This window comes from Carcharodon carcharias, chromosome 14, assembly GCF_017639515.1.
Source record: "Carcharodon carcharias isolate sCarCar2 chromosome 14, sCarCar2.pri, whole genome shotgun sequence".
NCBI classification, from domain to species: domain Eukaryota; kingdom Metazoa; phylum Chordata; class Chondrichthyes; order Lamniformes; family Lamnidae; genus Carcharodon; species Carcharodon carcharias.
In genome coordinates, this window is record NC_054480.1 from 76,591,554 (window position 1) to 76,609,630 (window position 18,077).

At 43.7% G+C, this 18,077-nt stretch overlaps 1 protein-coding gene across 1 annotated transcript in view; it reads left to right on the plus strand.

Annotated features, from left to right (window-relative positions):
• The first annotated feature begins 234 nt into the window (after window positions 1-234).
• Window positions 235-18,077, plus strand: part of rtf2 (replication termination factor 2) — a 171,458-nt gene continuing 153,615 nt past the window's right edge. Inside the window, exon 1 of the mRNA XM_041204081.1 lies at window positions 235-421. Within this exon, the coding sequence (XP_041060015.1) occupies window positions 353-421 (69 nt within the window). The 5' untranslated portion in view covers window positions 235-352. The remainder of the gene's footprint in view (window positions 422-18,077) is intronic.

The window sequence follows — 18,077 nt, forward strand, 5'->3', positions numbered from 1 at the left end:
CACTAGAGGGCATGGTCAATGGTAGGCAGGGCCAGTGAGAGGCGGGGTCAGTTGTAGATGGGTGTCAGTGGGAGGCGGGGCTAGTGGGCGGCGCGATCAGTTGGAGGTGTCAGTCGGAGGCGTGGTTAGTGGGGAGGTGCGGTCAGCAGGGGGCGCGGTCAGTGGGAGGCGGGGTCAGAGCGGGAGGCGGATTAGAGCGGGAGGCGGGGTTCGTGGGAGGCGGGGTCAGTAAGGGGTGTGGTCAGTGGGAGGTGGGGTCAGTGGGAGTGCGAGTGTTTTAGCGGAGCACGCATGTGCACAGTGGGTTGTTTTGCCGTTGTCTTTCTGCTCGGTTTCGAGTGTTCGCGACGCGATGGGTTGTGATGGAGGCACCATCCCTAAGAGGCATGAGCTGGTGAAAGGGCCAAAGAAGGTGGAGCAGGTGAGAAATAACACCCCCCCTCCCCCCCACTGAAGCCCCGTCAGCTGCCAGTGCTGGGCAAGGCCTGGTGACGCTAGGCTTTCAGAGCGGTCCGCCAGCTGGGGCTGTCCTGATTCCAGGGCTTGGCTGCGGGGGAGAGGTGACAGTTTTAGTCCGATGCAGGGGTGGGACACGGCCCGTGCTCTCCGCTGGCTGAATCAGCTCAATAACGGCCTGGACCTAAGGTGAAGCCTCAGGTATAGGAGCTGGAGGAGGTTACTTAGGTAGGGAGGATTGTAGGGGAGAGACTAGACTAGAGGGGGAGGAGAGAATGAACAATCAGATGTTGTGGGTTTACATTTTCGAATTTTTCCCAATGCCCATCTCAACTCTAGTGTTGGTCTAGATGTTTGAGACTGGAAGGCAACGATAGTGAGCTTAGAGCTCCTAGTTTCGCGAATTAACTTGTTGCAAGGACGCTGACATTGTTATGTGTGGTGTTGTCTTCTTAAATTGAGTAATCTTTTGGGAGTATGGGAGCCAGAGTCTAGTTATAACTCCACAGTTGTGGTTTATGTTCTGAGCACCCTGTTGTGGATAGGACATTGGAGCAATGGAAAATAGCCTAGTGGTTGAAAAGAGGTAGGCAGAGATAGTGAATGCGCTGGTCATGATTTTCCAAAATTCCCTTGATCCTAGAATGGTCCAAGCAGATTGGAAGCCCCGTTGTTATTCAAGAAAGGGAGAGAGAAAACTGGGCCAGTTAGTCTGACATATCGCTTACTTAGACTTAGTTCCTCTGGTCCTGCGTGGGACAATGGGCAACAAGACTTTGCTACCATTCCCAGTCCATTGCAGTTTCTCTCACTCAAGCCCAAGTGCAGTCCGGCACTTTAGTGTTCTCCTTAAATGTACTTCACCAGGTTTTCTTTGGCTGACCCTGTCCTCTTTCTCCATCTGGTGGTCCCTATTCTACTGCCACTCTGACATGCATCCAGGTGGTGAAATTCATGTCCTGCCAGTCTCAGTTGTCTCTCTGACACAATGTCCTGTAGGTGCTTCTGATCAGTTCTCTTAGCACTTATTTGTTGGTGATGTCTCTCCATATGATTCCCAGGATCTTACTTTGGCAACACTGGTGAAAGATGTCCAACTTGTGTGACACCTTTGCTGTCCTCTCCGCGTCTCATTGGCATAGATTGCAGTTGGTACTACTATGGACATGTAGAGTTGCAGCTTCATGCCTATGTTGGAAACCCAGACCATGTGGAGCCACTGGATAGTTGTTGGGAAAAGGTGGCAATCTATTGCTAAGAAAGTCTTACAATGCACTTAGAAAATCATAGTATGATCAGATGTAATCAACATGGTTCTTGAACTTATTAGAGTTTTTTGAGGATGTAGGGCAGATAAAGAGGAACCAGTCTGTGTAGTGTACTCAGATTTCCAAAAGGAATTCGATAAGGTGCCACATAAAAGGCTAATACACAAAATAAGGGCTCATGGAGTTGAGGGTAATATATTAACATGGATAGAGGATTGACTAACAGACAGGCAGTAGAGAGCAGGGATAAATAGGGCATTTTCAAGTTGGCAAGCTGTGACTAGAACCAAAGTAAAGTTACGATGCAGAAAGAGGCTATTCAGTCCATCATGTCTGCGCCAGCCAGTAAGAGAAAAAAGAAACTGGCTGCTCATTTTAATCCCACTTTCCAATACCTGGTCCGTAGCCTTGCAGGTTACAGCATTTCAGATGCAGATCCGGGTACGTTTTAAATTAGTTGAGTGTTTCAGCCTCAATTAATTTAGGCAGTGAAAAAATCCTTCCTCCTGTTGCCTTTTTAAAAAAATTGTTCGTGAGATGTGGGTGTCTCTGGCCAGGCTGGCATGTATTATTCATCCCTAGTTGCCCCCTAATTTAGATGGTATTTAAGAGTCAACCACATTCCTGTGGGTCTGGAGTCACATGTAGACCAGGTAAGGACAGCAGATTTCCTTCTGCTAAAGGTCATTAGTGAACCAGATGGGTTTTTACAACAATTGACAATGGTTTCATGGTCAGTAGACTTTTAATTCCAGATTTTTATTGAGTTCAAATTCCACCATCTGCCATGGCGGGACTTAAACCTGAATCTCTGGAGTACTCGTCCAATACCACTATGTCATCGCCTCTAATCCTTCTGCCAACTGCCTTCTGGTAATTGACCCCTCAGCTTGTGGAAACAAGTTTTTCCTGTCTATCCTTTCTAGACCCTTCATAATTTTATTAGGTCACCCCTTAGCCTCCTCTGTTCTAAGGAAAACAACCCTGGCCTATCCAATCTTTCCTCATTGCTGCAATTTTCAAACCCTTGCAACATTCTTGTAAATCTGCTCTGTACTCTCTCCAGAGCACTTATGTCCTTCCTGGAATGTGGTGACCAGAATGATGCACACAATTCCAGCTGTGGCCTAACTAGCATTTTATACAGGTCTAGCACTACATCCCTGCTTTTGTATTCGAGACCTCGCCCAAAAAAGGAAAGCATTCCTTATGCTTTCATTACCTTCTTATCCACCTGTCCTACCACCTTCAAGCAACTGTGGATATGCACTCCAAGGTCTCTCACTTCCTCAACCCTTCTCAATAACTTCTGGTTTATTGAGTATTCCCTTGCTTTGTTTGCCCTCCCCAAATGCTTTTCCAGATTGAATTCCATTTGCCACTTCTCCACCCACTCAACCAAACCATTGGTATCATTCTGGAGTCGACAGGAATCTTCTTCACTATCAACGACATGGCCAATTTTTGTGTCATCTGCAAATTTCCTAATCATGCCTCCCACATTTAAGTCTAAATCATTAATATATACAACAAACAGCAAGGGCCCCAACACTGAGCCCTCTGGAACACCACTGGAAACCATTTTCCATTCGCAAAAACATCCATCGACCATTACGCTTTGTTTCCTGTCGCTGAGCCAATTTTGGATCCAACCTTCCCCTGTATCCCATGAGATCTCACTTTCCTGACCAGTCTGCCATGTGGGACCTTGTCAAATACCTTACTGAAATCCATGTAGACAACATTCACTGCACTAACCTCATCAATCCTCCTTATTATTTCCTCAAAAAATTCTATAAGTTAGTAAGACGCGATCTTCCCCTAACAAAACCATGCTGACTATCCCTGATCAATACGTGCCTTCCTAAGTGACAGTTTATCCTGTCTCAGAACTGTTTCCAATAACTTGCCTACCTCTGAAGTCAGACTGACTGGCCTATAATTTTCTGGCCTATCCCTTTCACCCTTTTTAAATAATGGCACAACGTTTGCAGACCTCCAATCTTCTGGGACTGCCTGTATCTAGTGAGGATTGGAAAATGATCCTCAGAGCATCTGTTATTTTCTCCTTGGCTTCTTTCAACAGCCTGGGATACAATCCATCTGACTCTGGTGATATATCCACTTTCAAGGATGTCAGTCCCACCAGTACTTTCCCTTTCACTATGTTTATGGTATCTAATATTTCACACCCCTCCTCTTTAACTAGGATGTCTGCATCATCCCTCTCTTTACTGAAGACAGAGACAAAGTACTCATTGAGAACGTGCCCACATCTTCAGCATCAATGCATAAGTTACCAATGTACTGTAGGGCTGATATACCCTACCTCTTCCTTAGTTATTCTCTTGCTCTTAATATATTGGTGTCTAGGAGATATAAGAATGTTACTGGAAATTATTTTAATGCATTGTTCTAGTGGGATCTGTGTCTATGTAGGTCTTAACTGGATTAAAGCCAGCTAGTCTGGGTGCTATGATGTATAGTAGTTTTGAGATGTTAGTTAGATAAATGTAAGGAGGGTAGAAGGTAAAGTGTAAATTTGCATTTGTTAAAAGAAACCATTCAAGACTGCTGGTGAAATCTTACACCTAGCTAGAAGATGCTAAGCAATGTGTTTTTTTTTTCAGCTTACTAATAAAATTGGTGGGATGAAAGGATGTTAGAGCTATACAGCACAGAAACAGGACCTTTGGCCCATCATGTCAATGCTAGCCATCAAGCACCTTTCTATTTTAATCCCATTTTCCAGCCCTTGGCCCATAGCTCTGAATGCCATGGCATTTCAAGTGCTCATCCAAATGCTTCCTAAATGTTGTGAGGGTTCCTGCCTCTACCCCCCTCAGACAGTGTGTTCCAGATTCCAACCACCCTCTGGGTGAAAAAGGTTTTTCTCAAATCCTCTCTAAACCTCCTGCCCCTTACCTTAAATCTATGCCCTTGGTTATTGACACCTCTGCTAAGGTGAAATGTTTCTTCCTATCTACCCTATCAATGCCCCTCATAATTTTGTATACATCTATCAGGTCCCCCCCTCAACCTTCTCTGCTCTAAGGATAACAGCCCTAGCCTATCCAGTCCCTCTTCATAGCTGAAGCACTCCAGCACAGACAACATCTTGGTGAATCTCCTCTGAACCCTCTCCAGTGCAATCACATCCTTCCTAGAGTGTGGCGACCAGAACTGCACAGAATACTCCAGATGTGCCCTAACTAATGTTTTATACAGCTCCAGCATAACCTCGTTGCTCTTGCCTTTATTGGCCGAGGCATAGAATGTGAGTATCCCATATGCCTTCTTAACCACCTTATCTACCTGTCCTGCTGCCTTCAAGGATCTATGGAAATGAACACCAAGGTCCCTCTAATCCTCATACCTCCTAGGGTCCTACCATTCATTGTGTACTCCCTTGCCATGTTAGTCCTCCCACTTCACAATTCTCAGGATTAAATTCCATTTGCCACTGCTCTGCCCATCTTACCAGCCCATCTATATTGCCTTGTAATCTAAGGTTTCCTCCTCACTATTTACAACGCCACCAGTTTTCTTGTCATCTGCGAACTTACTGATCATGCCTCCTACATTCAAATCTAAATCATTAATGTACACTACAAACAGCAAGGGTCCCAGCACCAATCCCTGCAGTACACCACTTGTCATAGGCTTCCCATCGTAAAAACAACCTTTGACCATTACCTTCTGCTTCCTGCCACTAAGCCAATTTTGGATCCAATTTGCCAAATTGTCCTGGATCCCATGGGCTCTTACCTTCTTTACCACTCTCCCATGCGGGACCTTGTCAAAAGCCTTACTGAAGTCTGTGTAGACTACATCAACCGCAACACCCTCATTTACACAACTAGTCATCTCCTCAAAAAATTCAGTCAAATTTGTTGGACCTGATCTCCCCCTGACAAAGCCACGCTGACAATCCATGATTAATCCCTGCCTCTCTAAGTGGAGATTAATCCTGTCTCTCAGAATTTTTTCCAATCGTTTTCCTACCACTGATGTTATACTCACTAGCCTGTAATTACCTGGTTTATCCTTACTACCCTTCTTGAATAATGGTACCACGTTCGCTGTCCTCCAGTCCTCAGGCACCTGCCCTGTGGCCAGAGAAGATTTGAAAATTAGTGTCAGAGCCCTTGCAATCTCCTTCCTTACCTCACATAGCAGCCTAGGATACATCTCATCTGGGCCTGGGAATTTATCCACTTTTAAGCCCACTAAAACCGCTAATACCTCCTCCCTTTCAATGCTAATTTGTTCAAGTATAATATAGTCCCCCTCCCTGATTTCTGCACCTACATTGTCCTTCCCCATAGTGAACACAGATGAAAAATAATCATTCAAAACCTCACCTACACGTGAGATTGCCACTCTGGTCCCTAATGGGCCCTACTCTTTCCCTGGTTATCCTCTTGCCCTTAATATATTTATAAAATGCCTTGGGATTTTCCTTTACCTTGCCCGCCAGTGTTTTTTCATGCCCCCTCTTTGCTCTCCTAATTATTTTTTTAAGTACCCCCCATACACTTTCTATACTGCTCTAGGGTTTCCGCTGTTTGCAGCCCTTTGTATCTACCATAAGCCTCCATTTTTTATTCCTTATCCAATCCTCTATATCCCTTGACATCCAGGGTTCCCTGGAATTGTTGGTCCTACCCTTCACCTTTACGGGAACAAGTTGGCCCTGAACTCTCACTATTTCCATTTTGAATGACTCCCACTGGTCTGATGTAGACTTTCCTATAAATAGCTGCTCTTAGTCCACTTTGGCCAGATCCTGTCTTAACATATTGAAATCGGCTTTTCCCAATTCAGGACCTTTATTTCCGGTCTATCTTTGTCCTTTTCCATAACTACCTTAAATCTTGCAGAGTTATGGTCACTATCCCTGAAATGCCCCCCCACTGACACTTCTACCACTTGCCTGGCTTCATTCCCGAAGATTAGGTCCAGTACCGCCCCCTTCTCTTGTAGGACTTTCTACATGTTGGCTCAAAAAGCTCTCCTGGATGTACTTTAAGAATTCCACCCCCTCTAAGCCTTTCACACTAAGACTATCCCAGTTAATATTGGGTAAGCTGAAATCCCCTACTATTATTGCCCTATTATTTTTACACTTCTCTGAAATTTGCCTACATATCTGCTCCTCTATCTCCCCCTGACTGTTTGGAGGCCGATAGTACACTCCCAGCAAAGTTTGCCCCCTTTTTGTTTTTTAAGTTCTACCCAAATGGCCTCATTTGAGGAACCTTCTCCGATACCATCCCTCCTTACTGCAGTAATTGACTCCTTGATCAATAATGCAATGCCACCTTCTCTTTTACACCCCACCCCTGTCACACCTGAAGATTCTATACTCTGGAATTTTGAGCTGCCAGTCATGCCCTTCCCACAATCATGTGTCTGTGATAGCAACAATATCATATTCCCATGTGTTAATCAGTGCTCTCAGTTCATCTTGTAAGACTCCTTGTGTTAAAATAGGTGCAATCCAGCCTTGTATTATTCCCTTGTGCCTTAACAGGTCTATACAGACTGACTTAGTTTCTCTTCTATATTTGGCTGTGCATCACCCTCTACTGTACCTCCACTCTGTGTCCCATCCCCCTGCCAAATTAGTTTAAACCCTCCACCCAGCACAAGCAAACCTCCCTGCAAGGGGGTTGGTCCTGTTCTGGTTTAGGTGCAACCTGTTTGAGTTGTACAGGCCCCACCTTCACCAGAAGCAGACCCAGTGATCCAGGAAACTAAAGCCCTCCCACCTGCACCATCTCTTCAGCCACGCATTCACTCTCTCTATCCTCCAATTCCTATACTCACCAGCAGGTGGCATGGGGAGTAATCCAGAGATTACAATCCTTGAGGTCCTGCTTTTTAATCTGCTACCTAGCTCCCTAAATTCTTGTTGCAGGACCTCATCTCTCTTTCTACTTATTTCATTGGTGACAATGTGAACCACGACCTCTGACTGTTCACCCTCTCCCTTCAGAATGCCCTGCAGCCGTTCTGTGACATCCTTGACTCTGGCACCAAGGAGGCAATCCACCATCCTGGAGTCACGTCTACGGCAGCAGAAGTGCCTGTCTGCACCCCTTACTATTGAGTCTCCTACCACTATTGCTCTTGCACTCTTACTCCTCCCGCCTTGTGCAGCTGAGCCACCCACAGCGCCGTGAACTTGGCTCTGGCTGCACTCTCCAGAGGAACCTTCACCCTCACCGTTTTCCAACTCAGAAAAATTGTTCTTGAGTGAGATGCACTCTGGGGCTTTCCTGATTACCTGCCTGCCTCCCTTCTTCTGACTGGTGGTCACCCATTCCCTCTCTGACTGCAGCAGAGTGATCACATCTAAAAACGCGCTATCCACGTAATCCTCAGTCTTGTGGATGCAACACTGTGTCTTCAGCTGACGCTCAAGCTCCAAAACCCATTGCTCTCACTGGTCAAGCCAGTGGCACTTCCTGCACTTGTGGTCATCCAGACGGCAAGGAGTGTCTAAGAATTCCCACATGCTGCAGGCCGTACAACACGGGGCTGAGATCCCTTGCCATACTTCTTGTTTCATTTTAAATTTTAATTAAGAGACTATTTCCTTAAATTTAAGCCCCGCTCTGCTCCCTGAAGTCTCGCTCCTTACAGCCCCGCTGCGCTCCCTGAAGTCTCGCTCCTTACAGCCCCGCTGCGCTCCCTGAAGTCTCGCTCCTTACAGCCCCGCTGCGCTCCCTGAAGTCTCGCTCCTTACAGCCCCGCTGCTCTCCCTGAAGTCTCGCTCCTTACAGCCCCGCTGCGCTCCCTGACGTCTCGCTCCTTACAGCCCCGCTGCGCTCCCTGAAGTCTCGCTCCTTACAGCCCCGCTGCGCTCCCTGAAGTCTCGCTCCTTACAGCCCCGCTGCGCTCCCTGAAGTCTCGCTCCTTACAGCCCCGCTGCGCTCCCTGAAGTCTCGCTCCTTACAGCCCCGCTGCGCTCCCTGAAGTCTCGCTCCTTACAGCCCCGCTGCGCTCCCTGAAGTCTCGCTCCTTACAGCCCCGCTGCGCTCCCTGAAGTCTCGCTCCTTACAGCCCCGCTGCGCTCCCTGAAGTCTCGCTCCTTACAGCCCCGCTGCGCTCCCTGAAGTCTCGCTCCTTACAGCCCCGCTGCGCTCCCTGAAGTCTCGCTCTTTACAGCCCCGCTCTGCTTGAAGATATTGTTGGAAGAGGTAAAGTCAAGAGCCTAGTGATATAATGGAAAACTTACATTCAAAGAGAAAGATATGTGTAAAAGAGAAAGGAGTTTGTGTGTAAGGTAGAGGCATTTTAAGATCCAACAAGTGTGAGATGCCTCCACCCTGTAAGCCTCCAGTCTGTCTGCAAGAACCCAGAGCTGAAAGAAACTAATTTTGAATGCGACTGTCCAGGGTGTGCTTTGCCAGGTGTCTCTTTAACTGAAATTTACTGTTTCCTTAATGGGAGTGTAACTGAGAGTCAGAATAATTAGGGGATTTTTGTAGTTTCTATGGTAGTAATTTTGTAGATGTATTTATGCGTTTACAATCTTTCTTGTATTAATAAATGTTTAATTTAGTTTTATAAAAAAACCTCTTGAGACTCGGTGGTCTTATTACCTGCATCTCGAAATATACAAATTGCAAAAATGGGTTATGACAGTTGATTCAAGTTTTCCTCTGGGATTTAAACAACTCGGCCTTTACCATCGGCTGTGTCATAATACTGATAAAACATTTTCTTTTATTTTACCTGCCAATATTTTTTCATAACCTCTCTTTGCTTTCCTAATTTCCATTTTTACTTCATCCCTGTACTTTATATACTCCTCTAGGCTTTCCACAGCATTAACTCTTTTGTGACTGCCATAAGCTTTCTTTTTCTCCTTTATCTTGGCCTGTATGCTTCTGGATAACCAGGGGCTCTAGATTTGGCAGTGCTACCCTTTTTCTTTACGGAGACATGTCTACACTGTACTCGTAGACTCTCGCCTTTGAATACCTCACACTGTTTTGACACAGTTTTTCCTTCTAATGGCAGTATCCAGTCCACTCTCGCCAGCTCACCTCTCAGCTTTGTAAAATTTGTCTTCATCCAGTTTAGAACTTTTACTCCTGTTATATCTTTGTCCTTTTCCATAATGATGCTAAATCTAACATTATTAGTCACTTTCTCCAAAATGGTCCCCCATGGCTAGTTCACCCACTTGCCCAGCTTCATTTCCCAGGACTAAATCTAGAATTGTGCCCCCTCTTATTGGGCTTGTTACGTGCTGGCTAAAAAAAAGTTCTCTTGAATGTAGTTCCAGAACTTTGTGCCCTCTGTGCCCTTCACATTGTTCGTATCCCAATTGATATTAGGGTAGTTGAAATCCCCAATGATACTGCCCTATTGTTTATGCATTCAGAAATTTGCTCTTCTAACTCTCTTCCACTATTTGGGGGTCTATAGTACACCCCTAGCAGTGCGGCTACTTTTTTATTTCTGAGCTCAACCCATATGGCCTTATTTGATGCTTCGTTGAGTGTATCATCCCACCTCACAGCTGTAATTAATTATTTAACCAATAATGCCACACCCCCACCTTTTTTTATCCCCCTCCCTATCCTGCCTGAAAACTCTGTATCCAGGGATGTTGAGCTGCCATTTTTACCCCTCCTTAAGCCAAATTTCCATTAGGCGACGATATCATGCTGCCATGTGTCTATCTGTGCCCTCAGCTCATCGACTTTATTTACTATGCTACTTGCATTTACATTTATCCTTTTAACACTGCCAAATTCCTATACTGTACACTTTGTAACCTGTGCTGCTTCTGTCTTTGAGTCACTCACTAATTCTCCATCTCCTGTTCCCTGCTCGGAATTTGTCCTCAGGTTCCCATTCCCCTGCCAATCTAGTTTAAAACCCCCAACAGCATTAGCAAATCTCCGTGTGAGGATATTCACCTCAGTCCTGTTCAGGTGTAGATTGTCGGCTTGTGCAGGCCACACCTTCCCCAGAACCGGTCCCAATGCCTCAGAAATCTGATCCCCTCCCTCCTACACCAGATTTCCAGCCATGTGTTTATTTGCTCAGTTCTCCTATTTCTATCCTTGCTTTTATATGGGACTGGGACTAATCCTGAGATTACTGCTTTAGAGATTCTGCTTTTCAATCACCTTCCTAGCTCCCTAAAGTCTACTTTCAGGACCTCATCCCCTTTCCTACCTAAGTCATACGTATCAATGTGGACCACAACCTCTGGCTGGTGACGCATTCTGCATGTTGTTGTTGTAGCATCCACAACTTTCCACATATTACAAGACACAGCCAAGCTGCCCTGCCATGGCTTCAATTTACTTCCTGCATTAACTTTATTTTACTTTGGCTTACTTATGTAACTTTATTTTACCTGGCCTCGACTTAATTTTATTTCCCTATTGCTTATGTTTCTTACTTAAATGTAAGTAGCCCCTTCATTTAAAAAGAATGTTTTTTTCTAATTCTCAGCTACTTGATGACACTCCCTAGCAGCAGCTTCTCACCAACCAATTAACTTATGTTTCTCCTGTGATGTTAGGTGCTAGGTGCTGCTGACTGCCTGGCTTGGGGTCCTCCTCTCGCACTTTCCTCTAGGTGCTGCTGGCCGCCTGGCTTGGGGTCCTCCTCCCTGCGGAATGCCATAGTAGGGCACAGAGACTGCAAATAGATACGGACTGGTTAAATGCGTGGGCAACAAGGTAGCAGATGGAGTATAATGTTGGGAAGTTTAAGATTATTCAGTTTGGTAGTAAAAATAGTGAAGTTGAATTTTTTTAAAGGTGTGAAACTTCTAAATGTTGACATCAGACTTGGGTGCACTTGTACAAAAAGCACAGAAAATCACCATGCAGGTACAGCAAGTAATTAAGTAGGCAAATGGCACTTTGGCCTTTATTGTGTTGTGGTCACTTTGACAAACGGGACCACGGGAGTCTCAGGTACAGGTCATGATCATTTATTCGAGCAATTGCAAGGGGAGAACCATCTCGATGCAGTTTGAGATAGCACTCTGCTAAATTACAAGTGTTCAGTATATTTATACATTATTGGTCACGTACAAGAACAGTTTCCAGATTCCGATCTCATCAACTTATAGGTTTACATTAAACAGATATCTCTGGGAACAAGTACGTGCACAGTACGTCCCTATTTTTTCCACCCAGGTTAGAGACCTTCCCTCCTACCTAAACTAGGATCATCTGTTCTTCCCCTATCTGTTGAAGAGCAGACTTAATTTTCGTTGTTTTCCAACCTAAGTTTCCAGTCTAACTCCCAGGACCTTGCTGGTGATTGCAAACCCTGAGGGTGTACAAAGTTTGAGAGTGTATCAGGTTCATCTGGTTTAACTGTTTAATTGTTGATTTACTGGTTTGCATTGGCCTGCCTATAGATTCTAATTTAAGTAATTCATTCCCTTATGAATTCTCCCTTACCATAAATTCTCATTTACTTTCTTCCCCCGAACAATTGCAAGGGGATTGGAGCACAACATGGAGGTTTTGCTGCAACTTTATAGGGCTTTGGTGAGACCACACTGGGAGCATTCTGCACAGTTCTCATCTCCATGTTTAAGGAAGGATATACTTACATTGGAGGCAGTACAAGAAAGATTCACCAGATTGGCTCCTGGGGTAAGAGAGTTGTCCTGTGATGAGAGGGTGAGTAAATTGAGTCCATACTCTCTGGTGTTTAGAAGAATGAAAGGTGATCTCAGTGAAGTTTTCTTACAAACTACTCACCATCCTAACTTGGAACCATAACGACATTTCTTCATGTCACTGGGTCAAAATCCTGGAACTCCCTAACAGTACTGTGGATGTACCTATATCACATGGACGGCAGCTCACCACCATCTTCTCAAGGGTAATTAGGAATGGGCAATATATACTGGCATAGCCAGCGATGTTCACATCTCAAAAGTGAATAACACCAAAAATATTCACTGTGTTATTTGGGCCCAGGTGTAGTTTATGGTAGAAGGTCTCTGTAGCTGTAGATTCCTTGAGTCACAATTGCGCTTTGAAAATCATCAAAGCATGAAAGTTTTTAGGAACTGGAACCATTAGACCCAACACGTCCTTTTAGCGATCAACCCCACTGTCATGTTTTCAATTCTTTAAAAAGGTTTTTCCACAAAAGCATTTGGCGAAAACTATTATTAACGAATATTGGAACCTTAGAGCAAAGTGCAGAATTTTTTTTAAATGATGTAAGGTTTTTAAAATGCTAATCTTTGATGTTGTCCATGCGCTGTAAATAACCAATTTGTTAGCACTGATACCCCTAGTGTTAAGAAGCCCCTGATCCTTTTGGACTGTCAGCAGAGGGGGATAAAATAGAAATCAAGACATAGGCAGCCAGTAAGGTGCAGCAAACATAGTCATTTATTTTTTATTAGACAACTATTAGGATAATGAGGTCTAGTGAAGGCTATGAGAATTTTGGAGTACAGGAGAGTAGCAAAATTTCAGCAGTATGACCCATCTGGGGGAGCATGGCATTTTGAATGTTTTGTATAATTACGTAGGCAAGTTCTACTGATTTGAAATAACTGAATTCAATTGTAAGTGGGGAATTGAATATTCATATGCTTTGAAATAAAACAGTGCAATAAGTTGTAACTAATATCGTCTTTCCAGTGTTACTCAGGCTGCTTTCAGAGAGACTGAAGAAGCAGAAAGTGCAAAAGATACAAGTATTCAGTTCAGATTGCAAGATGTTATGACTGGTACACTCCCTTTATTTTTAAATTAGTTCATGAGATCTGAGCATCACTGGCAAGGCCAAAATTGTTGCCCATCTCTAATTGCCCTTGAAAAAGTGGTGGTGAGCTGCCTTCTTGAACCATTGCAGTCCATGTGGTGTAGGTACACCCACAGTTCTATTAGAGAGGGAGTTCCAGGATTTTGACCAGTGAGAGTGAAGGAACAATGGTATAATTCTAAGTCAGCATGGTGAGTGGCTTGGAGGGGAGCTTGCAGATGGTGGTGTTCCAAGCTTCTGCTGCCCTTATCTTTCTAGCTGGCAGTGCCCTTGGATTTGCAAGGTGTTATTTAAGGAGGTTTAGTGAGTTGCTGCAGTGTAGCTTGTAGATGGGACATACTCGAACCGTGATGTGGTGGTTGTGGAGGGAGTGAATGTTTAAGATGGTGGGTGGGGTGCTGATCCAGCGGGCTTTTTTGCCCTAGTAGGTGTCGAACTTTTTGAGTGTTGTTGGAATTGCTCTCATTCAGGCAAGTGGCGAAGATTCCTTTACACTCCTGATTTGTGCCTTGTAGGTGGTACATAGGTTTTAGTCAGGAAGTGAGTCACTTGCCTCAGAATTCCCAGTCTCTGCCCTGTTGTTGTGGGTGCTGTATTTATATGGCTAGTTCAGTTTCTGCTCAATGGTGACTACCAGGAGTTAATGGTGGAAGATTCAGTGATGGTAATGCTGTTGAACATTATGGAGAGATGGGTTAGATTCTCTCTTGTTAGAGCTGGTTATTACCTGGCATTTGTGTGGTGTGGATGTTACTTGCCAATTATCAGCCCAAGCCTGCATGTTGTCCAAGCCTTGCTACATGCGGGCACAGGCTGCATCAGTATCTGAGGACTTGTGAATTGTGCAGTCATCTTTGAATATCCCCACTTCTGAACTTATGGTGAAGCAGCTAAAGATGGTTAGGCCTAGGGCACTACCTGAGGAACATGTGCAGCAATGTTCTGGGGCTGAGATGATAACAACAACTGAGATTGTGCTAAGTGTGACTCTAACCAATGGAGAGTTTTCCCTGTTTCTCATTGATTTTAATTTGGCTTGCGCTCCTTGATGCCACACTTTGGCCAATGTTGCCTTTGTGTCAAGGTCAGTCACCCTCAGTGAAGCTCTGGAATTCAGCCTTTTTGTCCATTTTTAGACTATGGCTTTAATGAAGTCTAGAGCTGAGTGCCCCTAGTAGAACCTAAACTGAGTATCAAAGAGCAGATTATTGCTGAGTAGATGACAGGACTTACCTTGCCAATTTTCCAAATTGTTGGGTAGATGCCTTCCATGTTGTATTTATAAAGATGGTGCTAGAAATACGTGGGTATACATATCAAGAAAGGGTTGACAGACTGGGTCTCTTTTCTCTTGAAAAAAGAAAGCGTATGGAGAATGTTTTCTCTTGTGGGGAAGAAGGCATCAGTATAAGATAGTCACCAAGAAATCCAATAAGGAATTCAGAAGAAACTTTTTTACCCAGAGTGGTGAGAATGTGGAACTCACTATCACAGGGAGTGGTTGAAATGAATAGTAAAGATGCATTTAAGGGAAGCTAGACAAACATGTGAGGGAGAAAGAGAGAGGGTTACAATGATAGATTTAGGTGAGGAAAGATGGGAAAAATCTTCATAAGGAATGGGAACAGGAGTAGACCATATGGCCCGTCAAGCCTGCTCTGCCATTCAGTATGATCATGGCTACCCTTGGGGTTCAACTGCATTTTCCTGCCCTCTCTCCAGATCCCTAAACTCACTGAGAGACCAAAAATCTGCCTATCCCAGTCCTAAATGTATCCAATGATAGAGCATCCACAACACTGTGGGGCAGAAAATTCTAAAGATTCACAACCCTTTGAAGTAATTTCTCCTTACCTCAGTTCTAAATGATCGTCCCCTTATCCTGAGATTGTGTCCTGTATTCTAGATTCCTCAGTCAGTGGAAACAATCTTTGTGTCTATCCTGCCTAGCCCCTTCAGAATCTTGAATGTTTCAATGAGATCACCTCTCATTCTTCCAATCTCTAGAGAATAGAAGACCAGTTTACTTAGCCTCTCATTGTAGGACATGCCCCTCATCCCAGCGACCAATCTAGTAAACCTTTGCTGTCCTGCCTTCAATGCAAGTATATCCTTTCATAAATGAGAGAACCAAAACTGCACACAGTATTCCAGATGTGGTCTCACCAAAACCCTGTACAATTGGAGCAAGACTCTTTTATTCTTGCACTCCAATCCCCTTGCAATAAAGGCCAACATGCTATTTGCCTTCCTATTTGCTTGCTGCACTTGCATACTAACTTTCTGCATTCCTTGGACAATGCCACCCAAGCTTCATTGAACATCAACACTTACGAGTTTCACAACTTTTAAAAATACTCTGCTTTTCTATTATTACGACCAAAACGAATGACTTCACACTTTCCTACGTTAAAGTCCATCTGCCATCTTGTTGTTCACTCACTCAACCTGTCTATATCTCTTTGCAGTCTCTCTGTGTCCTCCTCACAACTTACCTTCCCACCTTGCTTGGTATCATCAACAAACTTTGATACATTACTCTCTGTCTCTTCATCTAAGTCATTAACATGGATTGTAAATTTATACAAAAGGCCCCAGCCTAATTCTTGCGGCACTCCACTAGTCACTGCCTGCCAATTTGAAAAAGCCCTGTTTATGCCCACTCTCTGCTTTTTATCCGTTAACCAATCCTCTAATCATGCTAAAATATTATCCTCAATTCCATGAGCCCTTATGTTACCTATTGACCTTATGTTTGGCACCTTATTGAATGCCTTCTGGAAATCCAGGTATATTACATGTACTGGTTCCCCTATTTCTACCCTCGAAAAACTCTAGTAAATTTGTCAAACAAGATTTCCTTTTAGTAAAACCATGTTGACTTATTCTAATCATACTATGCTTTTTTAAGTGCATTAAGACTTCCTTAATAATAGATTCTAGCATTTTCCCAACAACTGATGTTAGGCTAACTGGCCGGTGATTCACTCTTTTCTCTCTCCTTTCTTAAAATGTGGTGTAACATTTGCCAACTTCCAATCTAATAGGACCATTCCAGAATCATAGCCAGCACATCCACTGGCTCTGCAGCTACCTCTTTTAGAACCCCAGGGTGTAATCATCAGGCCCTGGGGATTTGTTGGATTTTAGTCCCTTAAGTTTCTCGAATACTTTTCTCTGCTGACATTAATTTCCTCATTCTTTTTATCTGCTAGGTTACCATCTATTTCTGGTATGAAACTTTTATCTTCTGTTGTGAAGACAGATACAAAAAATAGAATGAGAGAGTAAACTAGCCAGAAATATAAAAACAGATTGTAAGAACTTTTATAAGTATAAAAAGAGTTCACTGCCTCTGCTAATTCCCCATTCCCCATGATAATTTCTCCTGTCTGTGCTTCTAATGGGCCAAAGTTTACTTCAGCTACTCTCTTCCTCTTTATATACTTATAAAAGCTCTTACAATCTTTTTTATATTTCTGGCTAGTTAACTCTCTCATTCTATTTTTTTCCTTTTTATCATATTTTTGATGGCCCTCTGCTGGTTTCTAAATACTCTCTAAAGACTTTCTATTATTTTTTGCAACATTGTAAGCCTCTTCTTTTAATCTAACTTCCTGAGTAAGCCATGGATGGGCCTTTATCACTGAGTCTTTGTTTCTCAATAGAATTATTTTTGTTAAAGATTTTGAATTGTTTTTAAAATGGTTCCCACTGTTCACTCCCCAAATTAACACATTTTCTTTGTTACAAGCTCTAATGTTGTCTTGTTTAATGATCTGCCCAATGGTATAAGCACTGTTAGGGGACCTATTAAGTACTCTCACCAGTATTTTCTGACTCTTGCTATTTCTAATTTCCACCCATACTGATTCTACTTCATGATCTTCTGAGGCCAGATCCTTTCTCACTAATGTCCTTATTTCATCTGTTACTATCAGGGCTACTCCTCCACCTTTGCCATTCTGTCTTTCTGAAATATTGTGTATCCTGGAATATTTATTTCCCAACCTTGATCACCTTGTAACCATGTTTCCGTAAATTTCAATTATTTACTTCTATTTGTGCCACTAATTCATCTATCTTATTGCAGATTATTTGTGCATTCAGATAAAGAGCCTTTAATTTCAATTTTTTACTTTTATTTCCCACAATGTCCTTATTCGCCGATGTACAATTTTTGTTAAACTTTGCTTTCCTGCCCCACTTTGCTTGCCTTTACCCATATTGCTATACTGTTCTGATGCCTTGACCTTTCTCTTTGGATTTAGAAATCTCTTTTCACCCAAACTCTCCCCGGACCCATCCCCCGCACCTCCCTCGAAAGTTTAAAGCCTGTCCACAGCCCTAGTTACACAATTGGCCGGGACACTGGTCTCAGCCCGGTTCAAGTCGAGCCCATCCGCATGGAATAGCTCACTCTTCCCTGAGTGTTTGATGCCAGTGCCCCTTGATTCAAAACCTCTTCTTCTCACTCCATTCTTTGGGCTTTATGTTTAATAATTCTCTAATCTGCTTGACCCTATGCCAATTGGCACATGGCTCAGGTAATAATCCAGAAATGATTACCTT